The sequence below is a fragment of the Miniopterus schreibersii genome, assembly GCF_964146895.1.
Source record: "Miniopterus schreibersii genome assembly, chromosome: 15".
Classification (NCBI taxonomy): Eukaryota; Metazoa; Chordata; class Mammalia; order Chiroptera; family Miniopteridae; genus Miniopterus; species Miniopterus schreibersii.
In genome coordinates this window covers 6620007-6646757 of record NC_138115.1, presented here as the reverse complement: position 1 = coordinate 6646757, position 26751 = coordinate 6620007, and the positions used below count along the sequence as shown (strand labels likewise).

Sequence of the window (26751 nt, the reverse complement as noted above, 5' to 3'; positions counted from 1 at the left end):
AGAAGGCCAGCCCACCAGGGCTGCGGGTGATAGCAGATCTACCTAATGAGTAGACACAAGCACGAAGAGGCAGCCGAAATGCGGCGAAAAAGAAACAAGCCCCAGATGAAAGGACACGAGCGTTCTCTAGCAGAAGAGCTACATGAAGTGGAGACAAGCAGCCTATCAGATACAGCTCAGAGTAATGGCAATAGGGTGCTCAGCAGCATGAAGAGACACAGGGACTCCGAAAAACCAACGTCGGCACGAAGGATGGCAGAGCAGAAGTAAAGAAACATGCTTAGAGGAAGGAATAAACATGCTTAGAGGAAGGGAGAGAGAAACATCGATGTGGCAGAGAAATATTGATCGGTGGCCTCCCGCGGTGCCCTGACTGGGATGAAACCTGCAACCCAGGCGTGCGCCCTGGCTGGGAGTCGAACTGGCAGCTTCTGGTGCCCAGGATGACGCTCACCCAACTGAGCCACTCGGCCCGGCAACAGCTCATTTCTTTTTAACAATGAACACTCTTCCACTGCCTGGATATACCAGTTTATTTATCCTTCACTTAATGAAGGGCATCTCGGTTGCTTCCAAGTTTTGGAAATTATGAATAAAGCTGCTGCAAACATCCATGTGCAGGTTTTTGTGTGGATATACGTTTTCAACTAATTTCAGTACCAAGGAGCACGATTCCCAGATCATATGTTAAGACTATGTTTAGGTTTGTAAACTGTCTTCTAAAGTGGCAATGATTTCTTTTTGGGTTTTACTGTTTTCCTTTCATAAACCAGGGGGCTAGACTTGATTAGAATATCTCAGTCACGGGGTGGCAGTTCAGATCAAGTGAGAAAGTAAGTGGGGATATGGCTCAGTCACCTACATTGGGCCTGACATAAAGTGGTTGCAGTTACTTTTACTCACGCAGAGCTGTCCAGGTGAACTGGAAATGGTGATATGGAGTCAGGAGAAGGTTTTTATGCCTTAATCACAACATTCATAACCATTATGTTATGAATTTTTGAAGGCCTAAACCAAGGCATTTTGCAGAGAGAAAGGAGAGGAGACGAGAGGCAGGATGTCTCTAAGGGGTTGGGTGATGGTTTGGGCATCCAAGATAAATAAGAAATTGGACCACAGGCAGGCTTTTTAACTATGATAAAATAAAATTGGGAGGATAAGATGTTTTTAAAGAAAAAAGGCTATTATAGACATTCGATATGTGCTTAGCACTTGCTGCTGGAATTAATTTGAAGAAGAATTAGAGTTCTTATTTGTGCTTATCCAGAAGACTGTGGTTAAATGGTGGAAACTTTTGTTTAAATTTCCTATAATGGGAAGATTATGAGCCCTATTTAAGTTTTTCAATTATTTCCTGCACTGCAAAGAAAAAATAGCTCAATTTGCCCTTGGATATAACAATAGTCAGTGGCTGAGAAAAACCACTTGCAGTGTTCATCTATGTCAGGGAAGTTTCACAGGGTGACCTGTAATGATCTGCTGCCACTTCAACAGAGGACAGTAGTTACAGCAAGGGCATCTCTGTGTTGCATTTCACTGTTACCGGCCTGCCAACCTGATGGGCAGTAAGTGCACAAGCTGCAATGTTTTAGGATAAATTCTACAATTAATAAAGCAGAGACCTTTGTCAGAGAATGTAAAACTTAGCTGAGCAAATTTCATCCTGGTTATTTTTATATATGTCTTGGAAACCAAGCCAGAGCTTTATCTTGGGTCAAATATTTAACACAACCCAATTATGACAGATAATCGATTCATTCTTTGTCAAGTATAGGCAGGTCTATATCAACTTGCTCAGCTAGAGACAGTTCAGCAACAAAAGATCGATATGATAATGTCTGTAGCAGGAGTAATTATTCATTAGTAATGAAAGATTTTTTTTTTTTTAAGCCTCACCCAAGGATATTTTTTCCATTGCTTTTCAGAGAGAGTGGAAGGGGGAGAGAGAGAGAAACATCAAAGTGAGAGAGACACATTGATTGGTTGCTTCCTGCTCACGTGCTGACCAGGGCCGGGGATTAAGCCTGCAAACGAAGGTATATGCCCTTGGCTGTAATCGAACCTGGGATCCTTCAGTCCGAGGGCCGAGACTCTAACCACTGAGCCAAACTGGCTAGGGCAGAAAGATCATTTTTAATGTGCCCAATCATCAAACAGTTTTTGGGGTGCATTTGTAAATTATATGTTGCCTCTAACACTGCCCCTAATGAGTCCTGCTGCCTTGTACTCATGCCCTGTGTCATCCCCTCCCTCTGAGTGTGGGCTGGCAGCAGTGATAGGATGTTACCTCAGAGATTAGGTTACAAAGTTTTGTGGCTTCCATCTTGGGTGTTCTCTCTTACTCTTTCTTGTTTGCTCATGCTGGTGAAGCCAGGGGCCGTGTTGCACACTCTTGTATGGAGAGGCTCATCTGGAAAGAAACTGAGGAAGGCCTCCAGTCAACAGACAAGGAAGAATTGAGCCACTGAGTCAACACCCTATGAGGACTGAAACCTGCCAACAACAACGTGAGTGGTCTTGGAAGTGGGTCTTCCCCCACTTGAGCCATCAGATGGAACTGCAGCCCAGCTGATAGCATGACTGCGCTCTCACGAGAGACCTTGAGCCTGCCATGCCTTGCTAGGCCATCTCCAGATTTCAGACCACAGGAACTCTGTGATGGTAAATGTTTGTTGTGTTTAGCTACCAAGTCATGCCAGGTCATAACTAATATGTATATGTAATATTGAATTATAGTATCTAAAACTTCTTAGTTACTGGAAATAAGATCTGCTTGCTCTTAGAAAGGTATAGTAGTATGTATCACAAAGTGCTTATACATCTTAATGTATCAATCTCTCATTCATAACATTCAGAATCTATAACATCAATAGGAAAATACTGAACAAATTAAATAGTATTTTCTGCATGCCGGGCACTGGGCTAAGTGCCTTCCATGCATATATCATTCATCATCACTATCCTGTGAGATAAATACGATTATACTGTAATCAACTTTATTGAGCTTTTAACATATTGGAAAATGCATCCATTTGTGCACCCAACCTACCTCCACCACTGCAAAATACTCTTTTTTGTCCCTTTGTAGTCAACCCTTGCCCCCACCACAGCCTCTGGTAACCATCAATATGCTTTGTCACTATAATTGTCTTTTCTAGAATTTGATATAAGTGGAATCACAAAGTATGTAGTTTTTAAATCTGGCTTTTTAAATTTAGCATAAGGCTTTGAGATTAATCCATGTTGTTGTATGTGCCGGTAATTCATTTCTTTTTATTACTGAGTAATATTCCATTGTGTGGATATCCCACAAAATGTTGACCCATTTGCCAGTTGATGAACATTTGGGTTGTTTCCAGTTTTTGCCTATTATGGATAAAGCTGCTTGAAAAAGTAAAAGTAAAAGTCTTTGTATGAACACATATTTTTTATTTCTCTTGGATAAATATCTAAGAGCTGCATTGGAAAGCTGGGGCAGGGGTGATTTTGGGAGAATTTAATAATAGGGGGAATTTTCTTTTAAAATAGTAAAAACACATATAGAAAAATAAGAGGGTCTTTGGTTTCCATAGTGGCTGTACCGTATTACATTCCCAGCAGCAATGCATGAGAGTTCCAGTTGCTCTTGATCCTGGCCAGCAACACTTGGTCTCTTTGGTCTTTTTAATTGTAACCATTCTAGTGAGTATGTAGTTGTGACTCATTGTGTTTTTTACTTGCATTTCTCTGATTGGGTAGCCAGTTTCCAAGACGGCACCCAGTGATCTTCATCTCGTGGTATTCATGCCTTTGTATAGTCCCATCCCATGAAACTAGGAATGACCTGTGTAACAAATAGGCTATTGCAGAAATGATGGCTGAGTGACTTCTGAGGCCAGCTCATGAAAGACATTGTCGTGTCTGTCTTCTTCTCTCTTAAGCCATTTCACGAGGACACTCAAGCAACTCTACGGAGAGGTCTACGCAAGGAGAAGCTGAGACTACCTACCAACAGTTAGTGCCGATTTCCCAGTCATGGAGTGAGCCTTTTTGTAAGCGGGTCCTCCAGTCCCAATCGAGTCTTTGGCTATAACCTTACCCAACGCCTTGACTGCAACCTCATGAAAGAGACTCTGAGACGAAACCACTCGGCTAAGCCACTCTTAAATTCCTGCCCCACAGAAAGTGTGTGAGGTAATCAAAGTGTATTGCTGTTCTAAGTTTTGGGGTGGTTTGCTACTCAGCAACAGAGAAGCAGTACTGATTCTGGTACTTGGAAATAAGGCACCGCTGTAATCTGAACTGCAGGAATGGCTTTGTATCAGGTAGCTGGTGTAAGGTGGGAGGACTTTTGAGCGGAGTTTTAGTGAAGGCCCATCGATAGAAGCTGGGTGGCCTTTGAGGAGGCCACCGGCGAGGGCTTATGGGAAGAATGGTGGGCAGAATTCTCGGGGGGCCCTCAAGGTTCCCGACCCTAAGGTGCGTGTTGTACATAATCGTTTCCCTGGAGTGTGAGTAGAACCCCTCAGTACGACATGACTGCCGTGATTATGTTTCGCTATATGGCAAGAGGAACTTTGCAGATGTAATTACGGTCCCTAATCATCCGACTGTGAACTGTTCAAGAGAGAGGCTCTCCCGGCTGGGCCTGCCCGAGTCACAGGAGCGCTTCACAGAGACACGGCAGCGCCAGGAGTCCTCCTGCCGGCTTGGAGGAGGGGAGGCGGCGTGTGGGGGGCTCAGTGGCAAGAAGGGGGGATCGGTGTTCTGCAGGCAGCACAGGGAAGGGTGCTCTTGGTGGAGGAAACAACGTGGGCCAAACGAGGAAGCCTGAAAGTGGATAACCTGTGCGTGGTCCAGCCAGTGGGGAGAGCGACGGACAACAGCAGCCCAGAGGTGAGCACCCGCTAAGGGGCTGGACTGTCTCCCACGGGCAGCAAAGGGGTCACTTCAAACAGGGAAGCGACGTCGCCTCACCTTTAGAGCGCCTGTCCCAGGAGCCAGGGGCTGAGTTAACGTGTCCGCAGAGCTGCCTCCGCCCGTGCTGGCACCAAGGACGCCACTGTGGTTACCCCCGCCTCACGAGGGCGGAAGCTCGGCCTCAGCGAGGCCACGCCCGGGCCTGGTGGTGGGAGCTCGGCCCGGAGCCCTGATGGTGCTCCGCTCATCACCCGGGGCACCCATCGGAGAACAGAGATCCCAGCGGCGGCAGGGGAGGGCCTGGAAGGGCAGGCGCGGCGCCTGCCAGGGCGGCACGGCTTCTGAGGGAGACGGTGAAGACGCGCAGGAGGACCGCGAGCCGGGCCGCGCGTGTCCTCCGGGGCACCCGGGTCCCCGGGAAAGGCGGGCGGTGGCGGCGCGCCCCTTACGCGGCTGGGCGCCCAGCGAGAACCGCCCATCAGCCGTCAGCACCGCGTCTGAGCCGCACGGCCCTTACTACGTGGAAAGCTCGGAGGTAGTTAATCAACGGAAAGGCAGGTCCGCTCCAAAAAACTTCTGTTTCCCCTCCCGCCGGCCCCCGTCGGCGGACGCTCAGCTCCACCCCGCCCGGGCCGGGGGACTCCGGCTCCGGGATCCCAGCCGACGCTTATTTGCTCGCGAGAGTTTCTCCGCGGCCGAATCCCAGGCTCTTCGCGAGGGCAGGGAAGAGTCGCGATATTTGGCTCAATATTCCTCCCCAGGCCCCGCCCCTCCGTCTCGGCGCTCGGGGCGCAGCTTCCAGGTTGCACGTGCAGTTGTTGTGGTTCGCTCTCACGTGAGCGCGGAAGTGGGGTACCTCAGGCCCCGCCTCCAAGATGGCGGCGCCCAGTGCTCGGGACTGCAACGCGCCCCGGCTCAACCCCGAATTATAGCGTTGACGGTATTAGGGGGGCCATGGACCGGCCTGGGTTCGCGGCCTCGCTGGTGGTGAGTGCGGGCGGTAGAGCGGGGTGCTCGGAGGGCCGGGGGCGGGCACTAGCGCCTCCGCACTAGCAATTTCTTCCGGTTTGCGCGCTGACCTGACCTCCAGTCTCCGGTCACCGGGTCTGGGGCTGGCGCGCGGCTCCGGGGCCGCCGCCGAGGCTCTGCCCACCCCCGTCCTTCCTACCCCGACGCTGTGAAGAGACGGGGAGGGGGGCGCTTGTCTCACTGTCTCCCTCCTTTCCTACCCCGACGCTGTGAAGAGACGGGGAGGGGGGCGCTTGTCTGTCTCCCTCCTTTCCTACCCCGACGCTGTGAAGAGACGGGGAGGGGGGCGCTTGTCTCACTGTCTCCCGCACTCAGACAGTTTCTCTCCTTAAGAGCTTCAGTCAGCCCTGGCCGGGTGGCCCCGCGTTAGAGCCCCTGGCCCGCGCCCCGAGGGCTCGAGGGGTCCATTCCCGGGCACTCCCTGGGTTCCAGGTGCCGTCCTGGCCGGGGGGGGGGGGGGGGGGCGCGGGCGGCAGCCGAGCCGCGTGTTTCTCTCGCCTGGATGTTTCTTTCTCCGTCTCCCTCTACCCCGTCCCCTCCCTTCCACTTAATCAATGGAAAGAATGCCCTGCGTGAGGATTAACAACAGCAACGGCAAAAGCTTCAATTAATGTAGCTACACTGGAGAACTTCAGCGTTATGTATAGGAATATGTGTAACAAAACAGGGACTTAGCTCGCTCAGAGCCCTCCTGGGAAAGACTGTGGTGGTCATTTTGCTGTATCTTTTCTCACTCTAGGAAAATGACGTACCCATTCATTCATTCATCCTGTACATGATTAATGTGCTTATTTTGCTTCCAAGCATCCTTCTAGCTTTTGGGCATATCGATGCCGTGCTATGGAACCAATTAAGTCAGTAGTGCTTACTTCCTTAGAAAACAACTAGAATCACACTTTTTAACATAAAAAAAGGAACAATCCTTTAATAAATATTTTAGAAACCTCTCTTGTGGCAGGTCCAGCAGGGGATACTAGATAGAGATCGGCTTGTTGTGGGGGGAGTGGACAGAAGCAGACGGAAAAATAACTTTTAAAAAGCTCCTCACCAAAAATGGAGGCCCAGAGGAATCCCTTCATTTAATTATCAAATGTTTGTTGTTGCAGGTGTTGGAGATAACGTGGTGAGCATGACAGGCCTGCTGGCATGGGTCAGGTGGTGGAGGCAGAGTAGTAAGATGACTGTTGTGGAAAATGACATGGGGCTGGTTTCAGAGGGTTGTGGAAAGATGTGGAAGGGGCCCCTTAGCCAACTTGGGGCATGATGGTTTTCCATCTAGATTTGTTGAGACTTGTCTAAGCTAGATTATAGAGATGCAGGCAAAGAAATATGTTACCACTTTCAAGGAGTTTTCCTGTCTAGCCTGCGAGATAGCAGTAGTAGTTGTGTTTTTTAATTTTTAAAAAAATCCTCACCAGAGGATATGTTTTTCATTGATTGCAGAGAGAGAGATGGAAACATCAATGTGAGAGCGAAACATTGATTGGTTGCCTCCCTTGTGGCCCCGGACTGGGGATTGAACCTGAAATCTGGGTCTGTGCCGTCACTGGGAATCGACCCTGCGACCCTTTGGTGCACAGGACAATGTGCCAACCAACTGAGCTGGCCAAGGCGGCAGCTGTAGTAGTTTTGACAGAAGGTTGTGCCAGGAACTGGGGTGAGCTTTTTTACATACCTCATCTCATTTAATTCTGTCATACAGTTGAAGGCTTGTTCTAGTTATCCACATGAGGGAACTGAGGTACAGAGAGGTTAGGTGACTTGTCCAAAATCACACAAATGAAATAAATACACCTCATGTATGTAAGTGTTGGAGACCAGATTCCAACCCGGGCAACATAACCTGGGATTCCATGCCCTTACCTGCTCTTTGATACTATCTCTAAATTCAGTAGCAGTTACTAAAAACAGGTGAGTGCCCAAGTTAACAAAAAAACGATGGTTTTAAAATTTATTAGGGTATAGTACACATGCTGAAAGGTATACTTTTATTTTTTTTAATGTAGTTACAGAGGGTCAATGGGTACAAGTTTCAAGGAAGTTAGATTTTATTCCAACTAAAGAAAAATCGTTTTAGTCACTCAACATACAGTTTATCTGCCATGTATTCTGTTCACTGGGCACTGTGATTACCATTGGAGATACGGTGGCAAACAAACCAAACCCAAAGACAACTACTCTGGAAGAAATGAAGACGTGGGATAGAGATGGAATAATATTGGAGAATCTACTTTAGATGGAGTGACCAGAGAAGGCTCTGAGGAGGTGGCATTTAAGCTAAGATCTAAAAGATAGGAAGGGACAAGACATTTGGGTGGGAAGTGGGGAGAGTTCAGATCGAGCAGCATGTGAGAAAACCCTTAGGTGGAAAGAGTTTTGAATGTTAAAGTGGTGGCTGAGGCCTTGTGGGTTAGAGTAGTATGGTCAGGATGAACCTGGAGGGGAGACAGAGCCAGCTGAGGTGAGTCTTTGTGGGCCCTGGAAAGGAATTTGGATTTTATTTGAAGCATAATGGAAGCCATTAGAAGGATTTAGTATCAAAGTGGTGTAGAAATGGAGTGGCTGTTTTTTAAGGTTGGGAGCAACTCTGAGACAGGCCGAGCACTCCTGAGGAAGTAGTTTTGCTTACTACTGTGTTAGCAGTGCCTGACACTTTGTAGGCACTCGGCATAACTGGTTAATGAGTGAGTGAAAGGTACAGAGCCTGGCATGTGGTAGACATTTAAATGTTTCCTTCCTAAAGCTCCATGAGGGGCATTGAAGGGCTGGACTGTTGAATAAGGGGAGAGCTTCTGGGTTGTTAGTTTTCATTTGGAGCTTAGTATGGGCTATTGAGAAGAAAACCCTCGAAGAGTATGTTGACTGGTGCATGCTTTTAGGAAAGTAGTTTGGAACTAAGTATTAGCAACCTAAAGATGTCTATAACATTTAGCTCAGCAAAGATAATAGGAGGCCACTTACACATTAAACAGAAGAGGATCTGTTAGGTAAGTGATGTTAGATGCACTTCGTGGACTATTCAGCAGCCCTTGGCAATAGTGCTTGTGGGGAGAATGTGCTATAATAACATGGAAAATGCTTATGAGAATAAAAGTTAGAAAAGATACAACAACACAGCACATACATCTGTTCATGCCTAATCAAAACTATTAAAAATAATATTCCTAATAAAAAATACTGTTTCATTCGTTTTCTTAAAAGCTGCATTGAAATTCTCCAAGATAACACAAAATAATTTTGATAGTAGCATTACAGCACACCTCAGATATTACGGGTTTGATTCCAGACCACTGTAATAAAGAGACTTGCAATACAGTGAGTCTTAATCTTTTTGCTGGTGGAGAAATGACTTCCATTTGTAAAAAAAAAAGGCAACACCTGTGAAGCGCAGTAAAGCAAAGCACAATAAAATGAGGTATGCCTGCACTTTTTTGGTTTTTTAAATAAAAGCACTTTAGGTTTTTAAAACTAGCACACCCTTCATCACATCTCCTTTTCTTCCAGCCTGCCTCCTCTCACTCCTCTTCAGTGCCTCACTATTTCATCGGCCTTCTAGTTCATCTGCTCACCTGGCTTGTTCTCGAATGAAACCAAGGGCTCTGCTGCAGTTACTTTTGCCCAGTCCTAAGTTGCAGGTGAAAGGACTTTGGCAGGTGTGGGTGCTATGCACTGAAAAGTACAGGCGTCCTTTGCATGGTAGTGTAGGGCTGTAAAACTGAAAGTGCAGGTGGAAATCCTGAGAAGTGGTCTTATGAGAAAAATGGTAATTTAATGACCTTTAAAATTCCTGTCAATGTTAAAAATTAAAAACTCTTGTTGTCGACTGCTTTGTACGTTTGGGTCAACTTCCAACATTTTATCCCGTGTGCTTTCAGAGTTCCTTTCTTGTGAGGGTTTTGCGGGTGTGACTTCCTGTGGGACAACATCCTCTTCATCACAGCCACCTCCTGACGTCGATGAGTTCGCCTTCACTGGTTTCCGTTGGCTGCACGTCTAGTCTCTCGAAAGACAGGAGTGTCAGTATTCCCTAGGCCAGCTAGTTATTCTATAACTCAGTTTACATATGACTTGAATTTCACTTTCATTGTCGCTACTTTTCATGTACTTGCTGCACTTTCATCTTTGTTGGCCAGTTCCCTTTTTGATGACCATTTTTGGAAAATGTCACTGTGGTACTATAATTGGAACTGTGTTGGAGAACTTGAATGAATTACTTGTAGTTGAAATTCATGTGTGTCGGTACTGTGCAAAGTCCAAACACTGCTTGTAGTGTTTTTTCTTTTTTTTCTTTTCTTACTTTAGTGAGGTGGTTCTTAAAAAGCTTTTTCACAGCACTTGTGTCTGCTCACTGGACCTGCCCTTATGCGAGGACCACTGGCAGAAGGGGACTTGAGGGGAATGGCACGGGTATGTTGCCAGGGCTTAGGTGGAGTTAGTAAACAGAAGAAAGATAAGAATGGAGTTACTGGACATGCTGTTAAGGGAAGTTTTCAGTGTTCTTCACCCCAAATCTTTCCTTCTGGAAGGCAGCCTCCTAGTCTTCAGCCTGGAGTGAAGGGAAGTTAACATCTGATAATGAAGCACTATCTCCTACCCATAAGGAAGGGAATGAGTCTTCATGTTCTCAGGTGCTTTATGTGACTGTGTCTTTTTGGCATTTAAGTCAGTGAGCAGGTCTTCCTGTTTGCAGTACTCAACAAAATTTGAACAGTACAAAAATTAGCAAGATAGTAAAAATACTCCTCATCCTGAGTCTCTTTCCACAGAGGTAATAACTTTTAGTGATTTAGTGTGTCTGCTTCTGGACTTCTAACTATGCACACATAAATAGATACACATTTCTTTGAAAGGCAGGATTATATAAGCATATATTGCTGTATAGCTAATTTGATTAACTTAAAAATCTAACAAGTTTCTGTGTCAGTGGGTTCAGATTAACCTCATTCTTTTAAAGGCTGTGTGGCAGTCCATTACTCAGATGTAAGAATTGCTCTAACATTACTCCTGGGGTAGAACTTTAGGTTATTTCTAGCTTTTTACTGTTAATGCTGTAGTAAACATTTGTGTATATTTATGCATTTCCATGAGAGAAAGATTTAGAAATAAAAGAACTGGATCAAGGATTTTATAATTTAAAATTTTCATTTTGCCAAATTGTGCTTCAGTGGGTTATAATAATTTGTTTTCCTTTATAGTGCCCACAACTATTCATATTCTTAACCTTTTCTAATTTAATTGGGAAAATGTTTTAATTTGTTTTTATTGGATTATTAATGATGGGTAAGCATCTTTTCATAATTTTGTTGGCCATTTATATTTTTCTTTTGGAAATTGCTTGGTCCTGTGTTTTGCAATTTTTAAAAAATCTGATGTACTTTTTTAAGGTCGATTTGTTGTACCCTCTAAATTATGGGTAGTAACCCTTCCTTATAATCATCAATTTATACATTCTTCAAATAGGTGAGTGCCTGATGGTGTACTGGTGCTGGTAGCATATTGGTGAACACAACAGATACGGATCTTACAGCCTAGTGGGACATACAAACAACAGTGAGATGCTCAGTTATAGAATTAAAAATGTAACCGGCACGAGGAAACAAGTGGGTCCAATCCTAGACTTGGGGATTAGAGAACAGCTGTACAAAGTCCAAAACATGAGGAAGATCAGATGACCTAGAGGAAAAAGAGCTCAAGGTGGCGAGAAGGGCAAAGGGCGGAAGAACTTCCACAGCCTTATAGGATTTTGTTCTTAGTCCGAAGGGCTACTGGAAAGTTTGGAGGACTTACAGGCTGGAGGGTGGCCCGATGAAGTTGAAGTTTGCATTTTACAAAGGTGACTCTGCCTTAGTGTGGAGTGGCAAGGAGCATGCAGGACGGACGAATCCCTGGGGCATGGGGAGAAGACAAGCATCCAGGAAGCAGGTCCGCATTTCACTGACAAGGAGCTTAAAGCCACTGGTGGCTGCTTCCTTGTGGAGAAAACCCGAGAATGCCAAGGAGGGGTGTTCCCCGAGAAGCCATGTTAATGTTTTGGCTGGTTCTTCTTACCGGAGGGTTAGGCCAGTGGCCTGTGATGGTTTTGCTTAGTTAAATTAAACAAGTGGTTTTGTTTTATCCTATAGTTGAGTGGCAGTTATTTTTAAATCTTTTCTGTTGTTGTGCAGCCTCCTTTTGAGAAATAAAGGTTTTATAGCACGTAATCTTAACTGTTTTCAACTCTCAGTAATTTCAAAGCACAAATTAGACACTTCCTCTCTATAGCTGCCAGCACTTTTTACATTTTTTAACTTGAGGGAGAAGTGTGTGTTTTATCTATGCTATTCAAAGTTCACAATAAATTGTTATGCTGTAGTAAGGCTCGCTGGTTGCCTGGGTTATGTTCTAAATCTTTGGATTTTGTTTAGTTCTTAAGTTACCATTTTCAGTGTAAGCTACCGTAAATCTTGAAACTAATCATTTGCCTGAGAATCTTTATGGTAAATGATCATAAATAAACATTTCTCAGGCTAAAAAATAAAAGAATTTGTTAGAGTTCCTTGTAATTCAACTGATGTTGACTTGTATATTTTGTACATAATTATGAACAAAACAACATTGATGTAAAGTAATAAGCACCCCTTAAAGTTTTTGTTTAAATCTCAAATATGTTGCTGTGTGGATAAACATATAGGTTGTCTTCTTCCTGCTCTCTGTTACCTGGTTTGCTTTTTAGTCTCATGAATTTAAATGACATTTGAGTCACAGAAGTTTAAAATCTGCAGAAGCAGTTAGTAACTTTTGATTTATGTTTTACTAGATAAGTAGATTGATTCTGGTTATTTTATTCTCAGCAGATAAGAATTCTGATGAAGGATTAGAGATTCAGTGCATGCGAAGTAGCCAAAGAGATCGAAATTGTAATTAACTTATTGATTAAAATTTCGGAGAGGATAGCAAGCATTCTCAACCTTCTCCTAAGATTAAAGAGAAAATTATAATGAAGTGCAGCATGTTTTTAAGGAATCCAGTCATATCAGACATTCTCAGCAGAATTTTAGTTCTTGAGCTTTCAGAAAATGAAGAGGCAAAATATTTTGTTTACACACTGAATTTTGTAAAATCATTTAAAAATAAAATTTTTGAAAAAGGTTGGCTTTTTTAAACATTTTTTTCTACATTAGTTATGAGCCTTTTCCCATGACTTAGAAAAGGCCACCTTTATATCCAGAGAGAAATCCCATGTCATTTGTCATTCTTTTACTACCACATGTGGTTCTCTACTGGCACATCTCTGTTCTTTTGGTGACATCTTTTTAGGTCCTTCGCGGAATAGACCTTTATGGTCTTCGAGATTCTGTTGTGCCTTTCAGGCCGAGCATATAGAATAGTATTAATGTTTATGGTAATGTGCTTTTCTAGTATAAACTAATTTTTAATAATTTACCTGTGCTAGTTAATTATGGATTTCTCATCAGAGTAATTTCATTCTTCCAGTGGTTTCATTCTTGCTGTGGTTTTATCCTGAGTGGTAAGGCGAGCAGAGGGTGTTTGTAGGTAGTAAGCATTTTGTAAACCCAAAGGGTGGAGACAGCTGATCATTTCGAACTTTGCCTGTGTGTTTGAATAATACCAATTCTTCTTTTTCTGTGTTTTGGAATATATAGTTTTTAATGTATATTTTAACCTTTTGAACAGGTAATATAGTCACATGGTTCAAAATTCAGACCATAGCAAAAGTTGACAGTTCAGTTTAAGAGTTCCTGTCTTTCATCTGCATACAGTAAACCGGTTTCAATTCACATTTTTATCTGATGCTTTTAGACCCTGTGTATTGACATTTCTCTGAAACTGTGTTTAAGTTTACATTTTTCTGAGTATTTTTTTATCTGACTAAGGTGTAACCAGTTTTAACATTCTCCATATGCTTCACATCGTCTTGAGGTTTAAACTTTTCTAAGTGCAGCTTTCTTTTTCAACGCAACATGGCATTTGTCTCAGGAGGTGATGGTAGATTGGGCCAGGTTTTAATGTCCTCTAGGAATTTAACTCTATTTTTCCACATTTATTCACTTAATTAAAACATTTATCAAGGGATTTTCAAATATATACAAAACAGCAATCCTTAGATATGTGATTCTTAAAATACGGATCTATCTTCACAATACGCATTACCCGTTTAAAAATAGAAGTCTCAAAAAAAAGTCTTACTGCAGATTCACCCCTTATTAGTTAAAAAGACAAAAATATAACATTTGGTCTGATATGGAAATATCACCAAGACAAATTAAGTGAAAAAAGTAAGTTTTAGCAGAGTGTATACTGAATACACCTTTTATTTAAAAGAAAAAAGGAGCCCAGCCAGGCGTGGCTCAGCGGTTGAGAGTCGACCTAGGATCCTAGGCGATCGGGGTTCGATTCCGAGTCAGGGCACATGCCTGGGTTGTGGGCTTGATCCCTAGTCGGGGGCGTGTAGGAGGCAGCCGATCAACGACTCTCATCATTGATGTTTCTATCTTTTTCTCCCTCTCTTTTCCTCTCTCTGAAATCAATAAAGATATATTTTTTTTAAAAAAAAGAAAATAAAGCACATTCATATTTGCTCATATATGTCTGAAGTACCTTTGGAAGGATACAATAAGAAAACAATCAGAGTGGTTATCTGATTACCAGGAACAGGGAAGGAGACTGTGAACCGTGTGAAAGTATTAAAAGTGAATTTAAAACTTATTTAAAAATGAATTTTAAAATTCACTTTAAAAAGAAAAACTTATTTAAAAATGTACAGCTTGAAAATATAGCACGATAATGGTTGTTTCCCCTGCAAAATCTCTAGATTTAGGGAGAGGTCTTTTGACTATGCCAGATAGTCCATGGATTGACAGGCGTGAGAAGTATGCTTTCAAGACGGGCTCCTTCTCCTCCCCGCCCCCAGATGGCAGAGAGTTTATTTTATTGTAACCTGTTTTCCCTTTTCTCCCCCCACCCTTTTTGTTTTTTTTTTTAAAGGCTGGTGGGGTAGCAGGTGTCTCTGTTGACTTGATATTGTTTCCTCTGGATACCATTAAAACCAGGCTGCAGAGTCCCCAAGGATTTAATAAGGCTGGTGGTTTTCATGGAATATATGCTGGCATTCCTTCTGCTGCTGTTGGATCCTTCCCAAATGGTAAAATTATATTGATATTCTCTCTGCAACAAAGCCAAGATAATAGGATTATTTTCAGAATGATATGTGGTGTTACCCCAAATAGAATTTCTTATGTGTTGTAGCTTATCTTCTGAATTTATTTTCTACTCATTTGCCCATTACTTTGAATCAACTGTAGATCCCATTCCATTGTATTTATAATAGAGAAAAATATGAGCAATCTTTAAAAAATGGTTTTTGTTATTAAAATTCCCAGTTAGAATCCTTAAAGTGTTATTCTAACATTGATTGTGGTGCCTTAGAGTAGTTTTTCAACCTTGCCTGCACAGTGGAATCTCTTGGGAAGCTTTAAAAGTTACTGATGCCTGTGTCACACCCAGAAGTTTAATTGGTCTGGGCTTCACCTGAGGATCAGGGCTTTTAATAGCTTCCCAGGGGATTCCAACGTGAGGCTGAGTTTAATAGTTACTGCCTCGGAAGGTCTTCTGAAGCAGGTGAATGTAAGAGGCATTAAACCTTTCTGTCTTCATGAAATTGCGCTTAGATGATGCAACCAGTTCCCATTAGCCTCCCAGAGGCTCTCCTCCCAGTGTCTTGCTTTTGTTTTTTGGGTTTGAAGTCATATTATATGATGTATGGCCCTCTTATTCTAGAATCAGTATTATCTGTTTTACTTAATCCACTTGTTAGTATACTTTTTTCAGATATTTACCTTATTTTAATTGCTTACTAATGCTTTGTGTGGCATTGGAAAGCAACCAAGCAAACAAAAAAAACCACCACCACCACACACAATTATAGAACCTCTGTTCTAGGAGATTCTTAAATCCTGGGCTTTGATTTCTTTTCTCATGATAATTCGTGAGAAATTCTTTCATGTTAACTTGGTATTTAACTGTCCACCTGTGTTCACATGTGAGCACAGTATTCACATAGAAGTTTGTAGTGCACGGAGAAAACAGTGTTTCGGTCCCCTTGTTTCTTTCTTTCCCCTTCCCCTGCTCCAGCAGTCCTGAGAACAGCAAACTGCTTTGAGGTTATTCTTGAATTTTCACTTGTCTCAGTGCTCCATTGATTACAGTATGCCATTATTGAGCACCCACTCAGTGCCAAATATAGCTCTGTGTGTGGGAGAGGAGCAGTGGTTTTTAAATTTGACCAGATTGCAGACCCATGATCACCTGATCAGATTTTATGACGTGTTGCCTGTGTCCCACTTCTAGGGATCGTGATTTAATTGATGGGCTATGACCTCGGAGTTGGAACTTTAAAAAAAAAATCTCCAGGTGATTTAATTTGCAGACAGATATGGGAAACTTTGAACAAGGGAATTGAAAGGAATATGTTGCTAGGTCCCTATTACTAGGTCCCTCTCTTTTTTTCATCATTTGTTTTGTTTTTAATCCTCATGCAGGATATGTTTGGAGAGAGGAAGGGAGAGGAAAGGGAGAGAGAAGCATTGATGTGAGAGAGAAAAACATTGATGGACTGTCTCCCATACACACCCTGACTGGGAATCGAAACCACAACGTAGGCATGTGTCGTGGCCGGGAATTGAACCCACAACTTTTGGTGCATGGGACAACACTCCAACGACCTAGCCACCTGGCCAGGGCTGCTAATCAGTTTTTATGGTGTCTCCCTCATTGTCCTGAAGATTTTTTTTCTTATGTATTGCATCTAGAGATTACTGTTGGTAGATGTAGTATTGGCCATAGTCTGCAGGGCACATGGTGCTCTGTTCATCTCGCAGCACTGGTGTAGATTCTTGCCAGCAGGAGTGTTACATACAGAATGTGGCTGCAAATGTTTTTGGTAGGTGATAAAAGTGGTGGTCTTGCCAGGCTTTTTTTTTTTTTTTTTGCCATTCGCAGAACATCAGTGAATTGGAGATGCTGAATAAATAGTGCCAGGGTTTCAGAAATGGTCTTTTTGTTTTTCTGTAAATTTTTGGTGAATTGAAATTTTCTGAGTGCCACTTTTTTTTTTTCCTGCCTGCATTGGCCATTGCTCTTCTGGAAACAGTGTGGTCCTCATGGACGTGCATTTGTTAGCAGCCCGAGGAGTGTTTGCAACCACAAAGCTTGCTGACTTTGACTGTGGAGAACTGATCTTCACTATCAGACTCTTTCCCTATGTGTTTCAGACTTTAATATGACATATTCAGATGTTTTTCAAAGAATGACTGTCTTTCATTTATTTTTTATGCCTTATGTTTTATGGGAGTGATAAACATTTTTTGACTAAGAGTACATGGCAGGTCTTAGAGCCCTTTTGTGCAGCTAAGACAGTTCATGGTCATGGGAGTCGCTTTTTTGAGATGTTGATTTCCAGTTTTAATTGTTGATTGTTTCCTTGATGTAAAGGTGGGTTGATGTATTAAAAAATATGCATGGTTATTTTGAATAAACAACAATAAAATACCATTAGATGTTTTATTTAGTTCAGGGATGTGTTTGCAATTTTAACCTGTCTATGCTGATTATTTTATGATTATATAAAGAAATTTACATCCCTTTCTAGAAAGCTTCCTAAAAAGTGTTAAGTGTGCCTGGCCAGCCTGGCTCAGTGGTTGAGTATTGACCTATGATCCAGGAGATTGAGGTTCAATTCCTGGTCAGGGCACATGCCGGGTTTCCAGCTGGATCCCCAGCAGGGGACGTGCAGGAGGCAGCTGATCAATGACTCAATCATCACTGATGTTTCCATCTCTCTCCCTTCCTCTCTCTGAAATCAATAAAAATATATTTTAAATAAATAAATAAAGTTAAGTGATTTGTTAATATAAAATGGTAAATGCTAGATTAGCTGTTAGGTTCCTTTGGGGCAGGTATCATGTCTTCTCCATTATTGTAAGTCCAGGGTTAGGCATATAATATGGGTTTGGTATATTCTGCAAAATTGAGGAGGGTGGGGAAAGAGTATTTGTTTATTATCTTTATCTGTTCTGTCATAATTTACTAATTAGAGATGTAATTTTTTTGACAAACATATTTCTTAAGTTTGTGAAAGACTGGCTTATTTTAAATTTCAGCTGCTGCCTTTTTCATTACCTATGAATATGTGAAATGGTTTTTGCACACTGATTCATCTTCATATTTGATGCCTGTGAAGCACATGTTGGCTGCTTCTGCTGGAGAAGTGGTAAGTAACAGGTTATATATATAAAATACTTAAGAAATACAATCATGCATATATATTCAGTACAGATATTACTTTATTTTATTTTTTAGCAGAATAAAAACAATTTTTTAAGTTATGAGAGCTATACATTCCAATAAATATAAATGGATTAAGCATGGTAATTAAAAGACAGAGTCTAGATAGGATGAAAGAAAAATCCAGCTATGTACTATATAGAAGAGACAGACCTAAATCATAATGATACAGAAAGAATAAAGAGGTGGAAGAAAATAGTCATGAAAATTGTGGTGGCTTTGTTTTTTTAACACTTTATTAAATTCATTGGGGTGACAATGGTTAATATGAACATATAGGTTTCAGGTATGGGTTTCTATAGTACAAGATCTGTATATTGCTGTGTTCCCACCACGCAAAGTCATATCTTCTCCTGTCACCATGTATTAAGACCCCCTTTACCCCCCCCACCTCCTTCCCTCTGGCAACTACCACACCGGTGGTGTGTCCACAAGTTCAGTTTCATAATCCCACATGAGTGAAATCATATGGTTCTCAGCTTTTTCTGCCTTACTTATTTCACTTAGCATAATATCCTCAAGGTCCATCCATGTTGTTGCACATGGCAGTAATTCATCCTTTCTTATGGCTGCGTTGTATTCCATCGTGTATATGTCCTACATCTTCTTTACCCAGTCCTCTATCACAGGACACTTTGGTTGTCGCCATGTCTTGGCCTCTGTGAATAATGCTGCAGTGAACATAGGGGTGCATATATCTTTGCAAATACATGTTTTTGAGTTTTTTGGGTATATGCCCAGGAGAGGGATTGCTGGGTCCTATGGTAGCTCTAGTCTTAATTTTTTGAGGAATCGCCAGACTGCTTTCCACAGTGGCTGTACCAGTCTCCATTCCCACCAGCAGTGAGCGAGGCTCCCTTTTCCCACAGCCTCGCCAACACTCGTTATTGCCTGTTTTGCTGAGGACAGCCACTCTCACAGGTGTGAGGTGGTGTCTTGCTGTAGTTTCGGTTTGCGTTTCCCTAATTGCTAGTGAGGTTGAACATCTTTTCATACATCTATTGACTGTTCGTATGTCTTCCTGGGAGAGGTGTCTGTTCAGGTCCTCTGCCCACTTTTTGATTGGGCTGTTGGTTTGGTGTTGAGTTTGATGAGTTCTTTATGTATTTTGGAAATTAAATCTTGTCGGAGCTACTGTGTGCAAGTATCATCTCCCATCTGGTTGGCTGCCTCTTTGTTTGGTTGTCAGTTTCTTTTGCTGTGCAGAAGCTTTTCGTTTGATATAGTACCATTCATTTATTTTTGCCTCTACTTCCCTTGCCTTTGGAGTCAAGTTCATAAAATGTTCTCTGCAGCCAAGGTCCATAACTTTGGTACCTATGCTTTCTTCTATGTAATTTATTGTTTCTGGTCTCAAATTTAGGTCTTTGATCGATTTTTAGTTAATTTTTGTACATGGGGACAAACTGTAATCTAGTTTCATTCTTTTGCATGTGGCTTTCCAATTGTGGTGGCCTTTTATTATGTTAACATAGAACTGAGCTGAAACGCCTTTTCCTAGAGCTCCCTTTCCAGGATGGTTCCAGGTTAGGCTGACCACAGGAGACATTTGTACAAGGTGTGTAAAGTACAAGTGAAGCAGGTGTGTTTATGCTCAGGAGGTTGTTGTAGGGTCAGGCATGCTTGCGGTTCATACACCTCTTCACTGACCTGGTGATTCAGGTAGCTCCTCCGCTCCCTCAGCTTCTCCACTTTCTGAGTCAGGATGTGTGGACACTGTGGTGAGGGTGCCAGCTTATATGGCAGGTCACCCACATCATCAGATTGGTGAGAGACAACGCGAGTTCCAGTTTGTCCTGTATTTCCTATCACATCCATCTTTCTTGCCTGATTCCTGCCCTCTGACTTCTGTCCCAACGCTAGACGCAGAAGTTACAGTTCTACATAAACTGCTTAACCAGCTCCCACAATTACTGTTCACATTCCTATAATAACCTCTTATTATTCATAGTGGTTCTGCGCTGATCAGCCCTGCCTGATACAGAAATGCTAACTAGAAGAGCTGATAGAATAATGTTAATATCAGACCAAAAAAGGTTGAAAGCAAAAACCAAAGAGAACATTGTATAGTGATACAAGGAACAATTCTCCTGAGAGATGTAATGAACCTGAACCTGGACTAAGTAACAGTCTCAAAATATAAAACAAAAATATCTAGAATTATAAGGGGAAATGATTAAAAATGTAATGTTTATTGGAGATATTCACCATCTCTCTGTAAAAGTCTTTAAGCCCAGACAGGAATAAACTTGGTAATACCATAGAAGATTTGAACACACAAGATCAAGGTTGGTCTAATGGCTCTGTATAGAGCTCTGCACCTGACAGTCAAAGATTATTCATTTTTATGAAGTATACTTGGAATAGGAATTAAAATGTACAAGCCAGTAGTCCACAAAGCAACTTAAAACAAGTAGTGTGGAGAAAATGTCATACTGATCGTTTGGCTTTGGTTTGGTTATAATGAAGTAAAACTGGGAAGCAGTGACAAAAGATAACCTGTCCTTCCCTGCCCTGTGTTTAAAAACTATCTGACCCTCCCTCATAAGTACTTCATGAGCCAAAAAGAAATCATAATGTAAGTGATAAAATATTTGTAATGGAAAAATAATACAGGGTTGTTTTTCCGTAACTAACAGAGAGGAGAAGGTTACCAATAAACATTTTCCACCTCCCTCACCCACTTCGCTTTCTCTCAGCCCCTGCTGCCCAGCACTAGGGGACAGCCTCTGTTCGAATGACTTTTGTGTCTCCATTCAGAAATGCCTGTTCTGTACTGTGGTTATCTTCCGATCACACAGTCCGGTGTTCGTGCAGTCTTCCCCAGCTGCCCCTGCCCTGTGGGCAGGAGTGGACAGCAAAGTGGAGAAAGGGTCTCTGTTTGTGAACCTTTTAATTATTTTATCAAGCAACTTTTTTTTTTTCTGTTTTGGAAAGTAGTGGTATATATTAATGTTAGGGAATTCGGAAAGAGAATCAGTTTTTATAGCATTTACATGAAAAGTAATTATATATTGTCGTTTTGCTTTCCACGCATTGTTTTCCTTTAGAAAATTTGGATGAAAATCTACAAACTATTATAATTGAACTTTCTTCACTTGGGAATATTGAGACTGGAGATGCTGAAAAGAGAGAGGTTCTGACAGAAAAGTAAAAGTAAATACTTTAAGAAGATAATTAAAAAATAACAGCTTTATTGAGGTGCAAGTCACATACCATATAATTTACCCCTTAAAGTTTAATTCACTGGTTTTTAGTACATTTGCAGAGCTGTGCAGCCACCACCACAGTTTTAGAACATTTTCACCACCCTTGAAGGAAACGCTGTACCCATTCTGTTCATAGCCACGCGCCTTTCCCCGACCTGCCCAGCCTAGGCAACCACTCATCTACTTTCTGTCTTTCTGGACTTTTCATAGACACAGAGCCTTATGCACAGGGTTCTCTCTCTGCATCCTCACCAACACTTGGTATTTCTTGTCTTTTTGTCAATAGCCAAATGAATTTCTCAATCTAAGAAATTGGTTCTATGGGTCCTTGAAGAGAATGTTGAAAGAAATTAGCCTGAGAGACATTAAAATCACTGAAGTGCTTTAAATAAAATTTCCTTTTGCCATTGGTTTAAAAATGATTTTGCAGAACACAAGTTAACCCTGGATTAAAAATGTTTGTCTTCATAATTAACTGTAGTTATAAAAGTGATGGACTAACAATATATTAATTTTTAAAATATATATATCTTTATTGATTTCAGAGAGAGGAGGGAGAGGGAGAGAGAGAGAGAAACATCAATGATGAGAGAGTCCTTGATCAGCTGCCTCCTGCACGCCCCCTGCTGGGAATCGAGCCCGAAACCTGGGCATGTGGCCTGACCAGCAATCAAACTGGGATCTCCTGGATCATAGGCGATGCCCAACTGCTGAGCTATGCTGGCTGGGCAACAATATATTGATTTTTTTTTTAGTAACAAATAACATAAAGTAGTAGTTCCTTCTATGAGCTAGAGACCCCTGTAGGAATCTAAGGAAACCTATGCCTGTTCCTCCAGTAAACTGGACATACAGACATTTACATAAAATTACTGGGGATTTTCAGTTTTTCATATTCTTACTCAAAGAACTCCATTGCTTGAATTCTATCTAAAAATTAGCTTGAACTACAATTTGAAAGCAATTTATACTTATTTTAAAAAGTCTTTTAACCTATTATCCTTGATTTAGATTGTTTTTTTGAGATTTGTTCTGAAATTAGCTCACTATATTCAGTTATTTTTAAGTACATGTTGTAAAGAATAACAAACCGTGTGTGAGCGTTTCAGTGTCTCTTAGGCTGTGAAAGCTCTGTACTCACGACAGCTTTTGCCGCTGTTTTACAATTGCCTGTTGCTTTGATTAAGGTTAAAGAAATTCAGTATTTATTGAATTTATAAATAAATTCAAAATTTGGCTTACAGTCTTTAATATGTTGCTGAGAGCAAGCAGCAAAAAGAACCTGGCCACTTACTTTATTTCATGTAGGGCCATCTTGCTGAAAGCCCCTTTGCCAAGACAGGCTTTCCTGTCTTGTCTCTTAGAATTGCAAAACGGTATTTAAACTGATATAATGAGGCAGGGCAAATGAGAGCTGTTAGAGTACTCATGTTAATGATACATCTTTTCATTTGTATAAAATGCTACATATTCTGATACTTTAATATCTGTAGCTGACATTTTTAAAATACAGAAGCCCTTGTAATGTAATATTCTGATGTGAACTGTTGGGCATAGGAGATGCTATAAGTAGACTTTAGTTAGAAAACAAGTATTGTAAGAGTGGAAATATGTAATTCTAGGACATTCTTATCTTTGTTGGGTCTTGTAGGGTTTCCGTAGTGCCTTTGGTAGTGAGACCTGCTGTCAGGTGTGTTTTGATAGCTTTTGTGGCACCTGGAGAAATTTAGGAGGAGGCTTTATCAGCAGTGGGTGTATAGATTGACTTCACAGGTGAAATATCTCTTGATGTTGACTTTTAATTGATCTTAAATTCAGTTATGGTTTATTATGCTGAAAAGATTGCCAAGTGTAGGGAGTTTGTGGAAATGTTGGTTCTGATGCTCCAGTTACCTTTGAACTTTCTTTAAAAACTTCTCAAATCCATTTGGTATTAGTTTTCTCAGTAAATGCTTGAGAAATGTGTGCATTCCTTTCCTGTGTCAATAACTTATTTCAGTTTCATAAAGCATAAACTTTCAGTTTAAGATTCACACAGGCGTGGTTGCTATAAAAGCAAGAGAAAGTCATGGGTGAATTTAGGGGAAACAAATTTTCATAGGTAAAATGAAATGGAATAGGACACAAAAACATGAATAGCATCAGTGGTCAAAGAGGTATAGACACATCCAGTCATTGCTGTGTAACCCACTTACTTTAATATAAGATTGTTATGTTACACATTTCTTAGAAACAATACCTTATGAATGTGTCCACAGTTACTTTGTTGTAGGGACTTAAGTGTATGAAAGAAACTTAGAAGTGGAAGAGCCCTACCATAATAACCATTCCCTGTAGCAGCAGCTTGATTAAAACTTAATGACAAATCAATGAAACTAATTACAGCCTTCTACCTGGTGTTTATAGTTTGGAATACAGTAAAATGGATCAAATAAGATTTAATATGTAACAGCAGTAAGAAGAGCCCTGTTTGTGCCATTTTTATTAAGAAGTTTGCTATTCCAAATCTCTAAATCCCTACCTCAATTATTTTACAGCTGAGTTTTCATGAGACACAGAAAGCCCTGTGAGAAGCAGATGTGTGATGAGACCAGAATGGTCGGGGCAGGCTTCCTTTAATACGGCAGATGCTGCAACACTGCAGTGGTAGCGATGTCTTTTACGGCTTTAAGATTTGGCTTTTCCCTTGTCTGATCCAGCTTTTGGCCTTAGTTCATGCTGTTTTGAGAAATGAAAGAACATTGCAATTTCTTTGCAGCCCAAAGCAGCCACTGTGTGAATTTAGTGTGTGCATGGGTGACAATGGCAGATGTTCTCACACACGGAGATGCTGGTAGATGATTCTTTCTGGTTCCATTCTAACTGGGGCATGAGAAAGTGGGAAGTAAATTATGTCATGCTTTATAAATGCTCTTCTGACCGCCTCTCACAGTACTTCAGCAGGTGTGGTCTGAGGAGCACCTGTTTTGGAACCATTGGCTGGACAGCTAGTTACAAATGAAGATTTTTGGAGATGGCATCAGGGGCCCTGCATTTTTAAACACGATTCCTAGATGGTTCTGGTGCTCACTGATACTTAAGCACCACTGAGTCAGGATATAAAACAATTTAATTTATACCTCTGTAGTCACTATTTTCACGGAACTGGCTCAGCAGTCTGGGGCATAAAGTTATTTTAGTAGGTGCAGGACATGAGGGGGCCTACAAACACTCGAGTGTGGTAGCTGGCTGGTTTTGAGGGTGCAGTGTACCCAGGCGTGGAGATGGGGTTTTGGAGACAGTGTGTGTGTGGCAGCCGCTCCGACTTTTTCCTCAGGGCTGTGCCCTGGGAGAGCCTGAGAGTGGAGGCGGCTGGTGCTCCCGGTTGGCCGCTTTGGCACTGACGGTGGTGAACCCCCTTGTTTGGCAGTTGATCGGGCTGGTTGGGTGTCAGTGTGTTGTTCTGTTGCGTCTTCGTGCAGGACTGGCTGCGCTGGTTCTGTCTGTCGGGGTGTTGGCAGCTGCCAAGCACAGCGCACCACCCCCTGGGCACTGCCGCGTCCCTGTGCGGGTTTAAGCTGTTTTTACTATGCTCTCCATACCCCGTTTAAAGTGTATTTACAGTGTTCTTTATGATCTGTACTGTCTTTTTCCAAGAACCATTGAGCAAGATAGTAGAAGAAAGATGGGCTGCTTTTGAAACGTGTTGTATCTTTGGAAAGAATCATGTTGGGTTTTGAAATCCACGTAGGTGAACACAGCTGAACTTGCACTTGTGGTGGTAACGCTCGGCCAGACTCTGCGCTGTGTGTCCTGGGAGTTACGGAGCTGGGCCGGCCCCCTGCGGCGCCGCCCGGCTGTTCACTCCCGAAGCCCAGGGGCGTGCGCAGGCCGGGCTGCCGGGGTTTGAAGGGACGGGAGCGGAGGGCGCAGAGTGTGCTCGGAAATTTGCTGTCCAGTTAGAAGCTGAGAGTGAACTGTCAGCTACCGAACCCCCCTCCCTTAGGCACGTTTCTTGTGATGCATCTGAGGACATGCCTGTGCCGAGGGGCCTTTACCCGGCCTCCTGTGTGTTTTTCAGTGTGCCTGGAGGCTTTCTCACTTCAGGACATTAGGTACATCAGCAGACAGACTTCCAAATTTCTTATTAAAAACCCCAAACTAAGAATTACACAAAAATTTATCTCAGAGATAAAAAATAACCCGCTTTCCATTGCCATCTTCACAGCCTTTACTTTTTATATCCTTTCCTCACTCGGACCTCTGATGCCTTTTCTGTCGGCTGCTTTGTTCAGCTCCTTCGTTCCCTCTACCGCTTTTGCTGCCGTACTGGCGGTGGGGATTTAGACCTGAGTCCTTCCTGTGTTCTAGGCACTGAGGAGAAAATGACAAGGTAAGACATGCCTGTAAGAGGCCTGCAGTCTGGAGGTGGAGAGGGACATGAAACGTGTAAGGACACCAAAGTGCTACAGGTATTTGGAGAAAGTAAGGACGAGGCACAGTGAGAGCCCAAAAGGGAAGGAACAGCTGGTTGTCTGGACTGAAGTGGGCACATGGGTGTTGACTTAGGAAGGGCCTCGTGGAGCAGCTAGTCCTGGAGCCGCACTTTAGAATATGATTGTGGGTGTCAGCTGTGTTGGTGCAGAGGGTGTTGAATTCATGGAAAGCCCTTGTTTTTTCATGTTCTAAATGGAGCCCAGGTGTGGCTGGATCGTGTGTTGAAGTGGGAGGGGTGAGTGGGGACAGCTGGAAGTCCTTATGCGCAGTGGTGCAGAGTTTGGCTGTTACCCTTGAAGGGCTGAGAAGAAGAGACCCATGTGTTGGCGTTTTAGGAGCATCCTCTGGCAGGAGTGTGGAGGTGGAGGTGGAGGCGGAGGTGGACATGGTGTGGAGGAAGGAGACTGTTCCTGAAATCCCCAGACAGAGGGCCAGAGCCTCTGCCAAGGCAGGGCAGCAGGGTGCCGAGGGAGGAGGTGAGTTCAGGAGATGTTAAGGAGGTAGAATTGGCAAAAAAAAAAATGGTAGTTTTCTTTCCAAAGCCCCGCCAGCAGCATTCCTTCAGTGTATACTTCATTGCGGATGCCTGTGTTAGGATGTTGTGTCTGCGTCGTGCACCTGCTTAAACTCCAGCGGGTCTGCTGAGTGCAGTCAGCACCCCCAGCTTGCCAGCTCCGGCTGCAGAGCCTGAGTAAAGGTGCAGAGGGGAGGAGGGAGAGGGCCGGGCCTGGTGCGGCCCTGTGTGCCGATGGCCCGTTTCATTTAAAGTACAAGCAGGAAGGTGCTGAGGGGTGTT

At 42.6% G+C, this 26751-nt stretch overlaps 1 protein-coding gene across 4 annotated transcripts in view; it reads left to right on the top strand.

Moving 5' to 3' along the window:
• The first annotated feature begins 5461 nt into the window (after positions 1-5461).
• Positions 5462-26751, top strand: part of SLC25A26 (solute carrier family 25 member 26) — a 112656-nt gene continuing 91366 nt past the window's right edge. The window contains exons 1-3 of one of the 4 annotated variants that reach the window (XM_081160001.1): positions 5462-5886; positions 14914-15070; positions 18087-18196. In XM_081160001.1, the coding sequence (XP_081016127.1) occupies positions 5854-5886; positions 14914-15070; positions 18087-18196 (300 nt within the window). In that variant the 5' untranslated portion in view covers positions 5462-5853. The remainder of the gene's footprint in view (positions 5887-14913; positions 15071-18086; positions 18197-26751) is intronic. The other 3 variants (XM_081160000.1, XM_081160003.1, XM_081160002.1) reach the window with 3 other exon arrangements.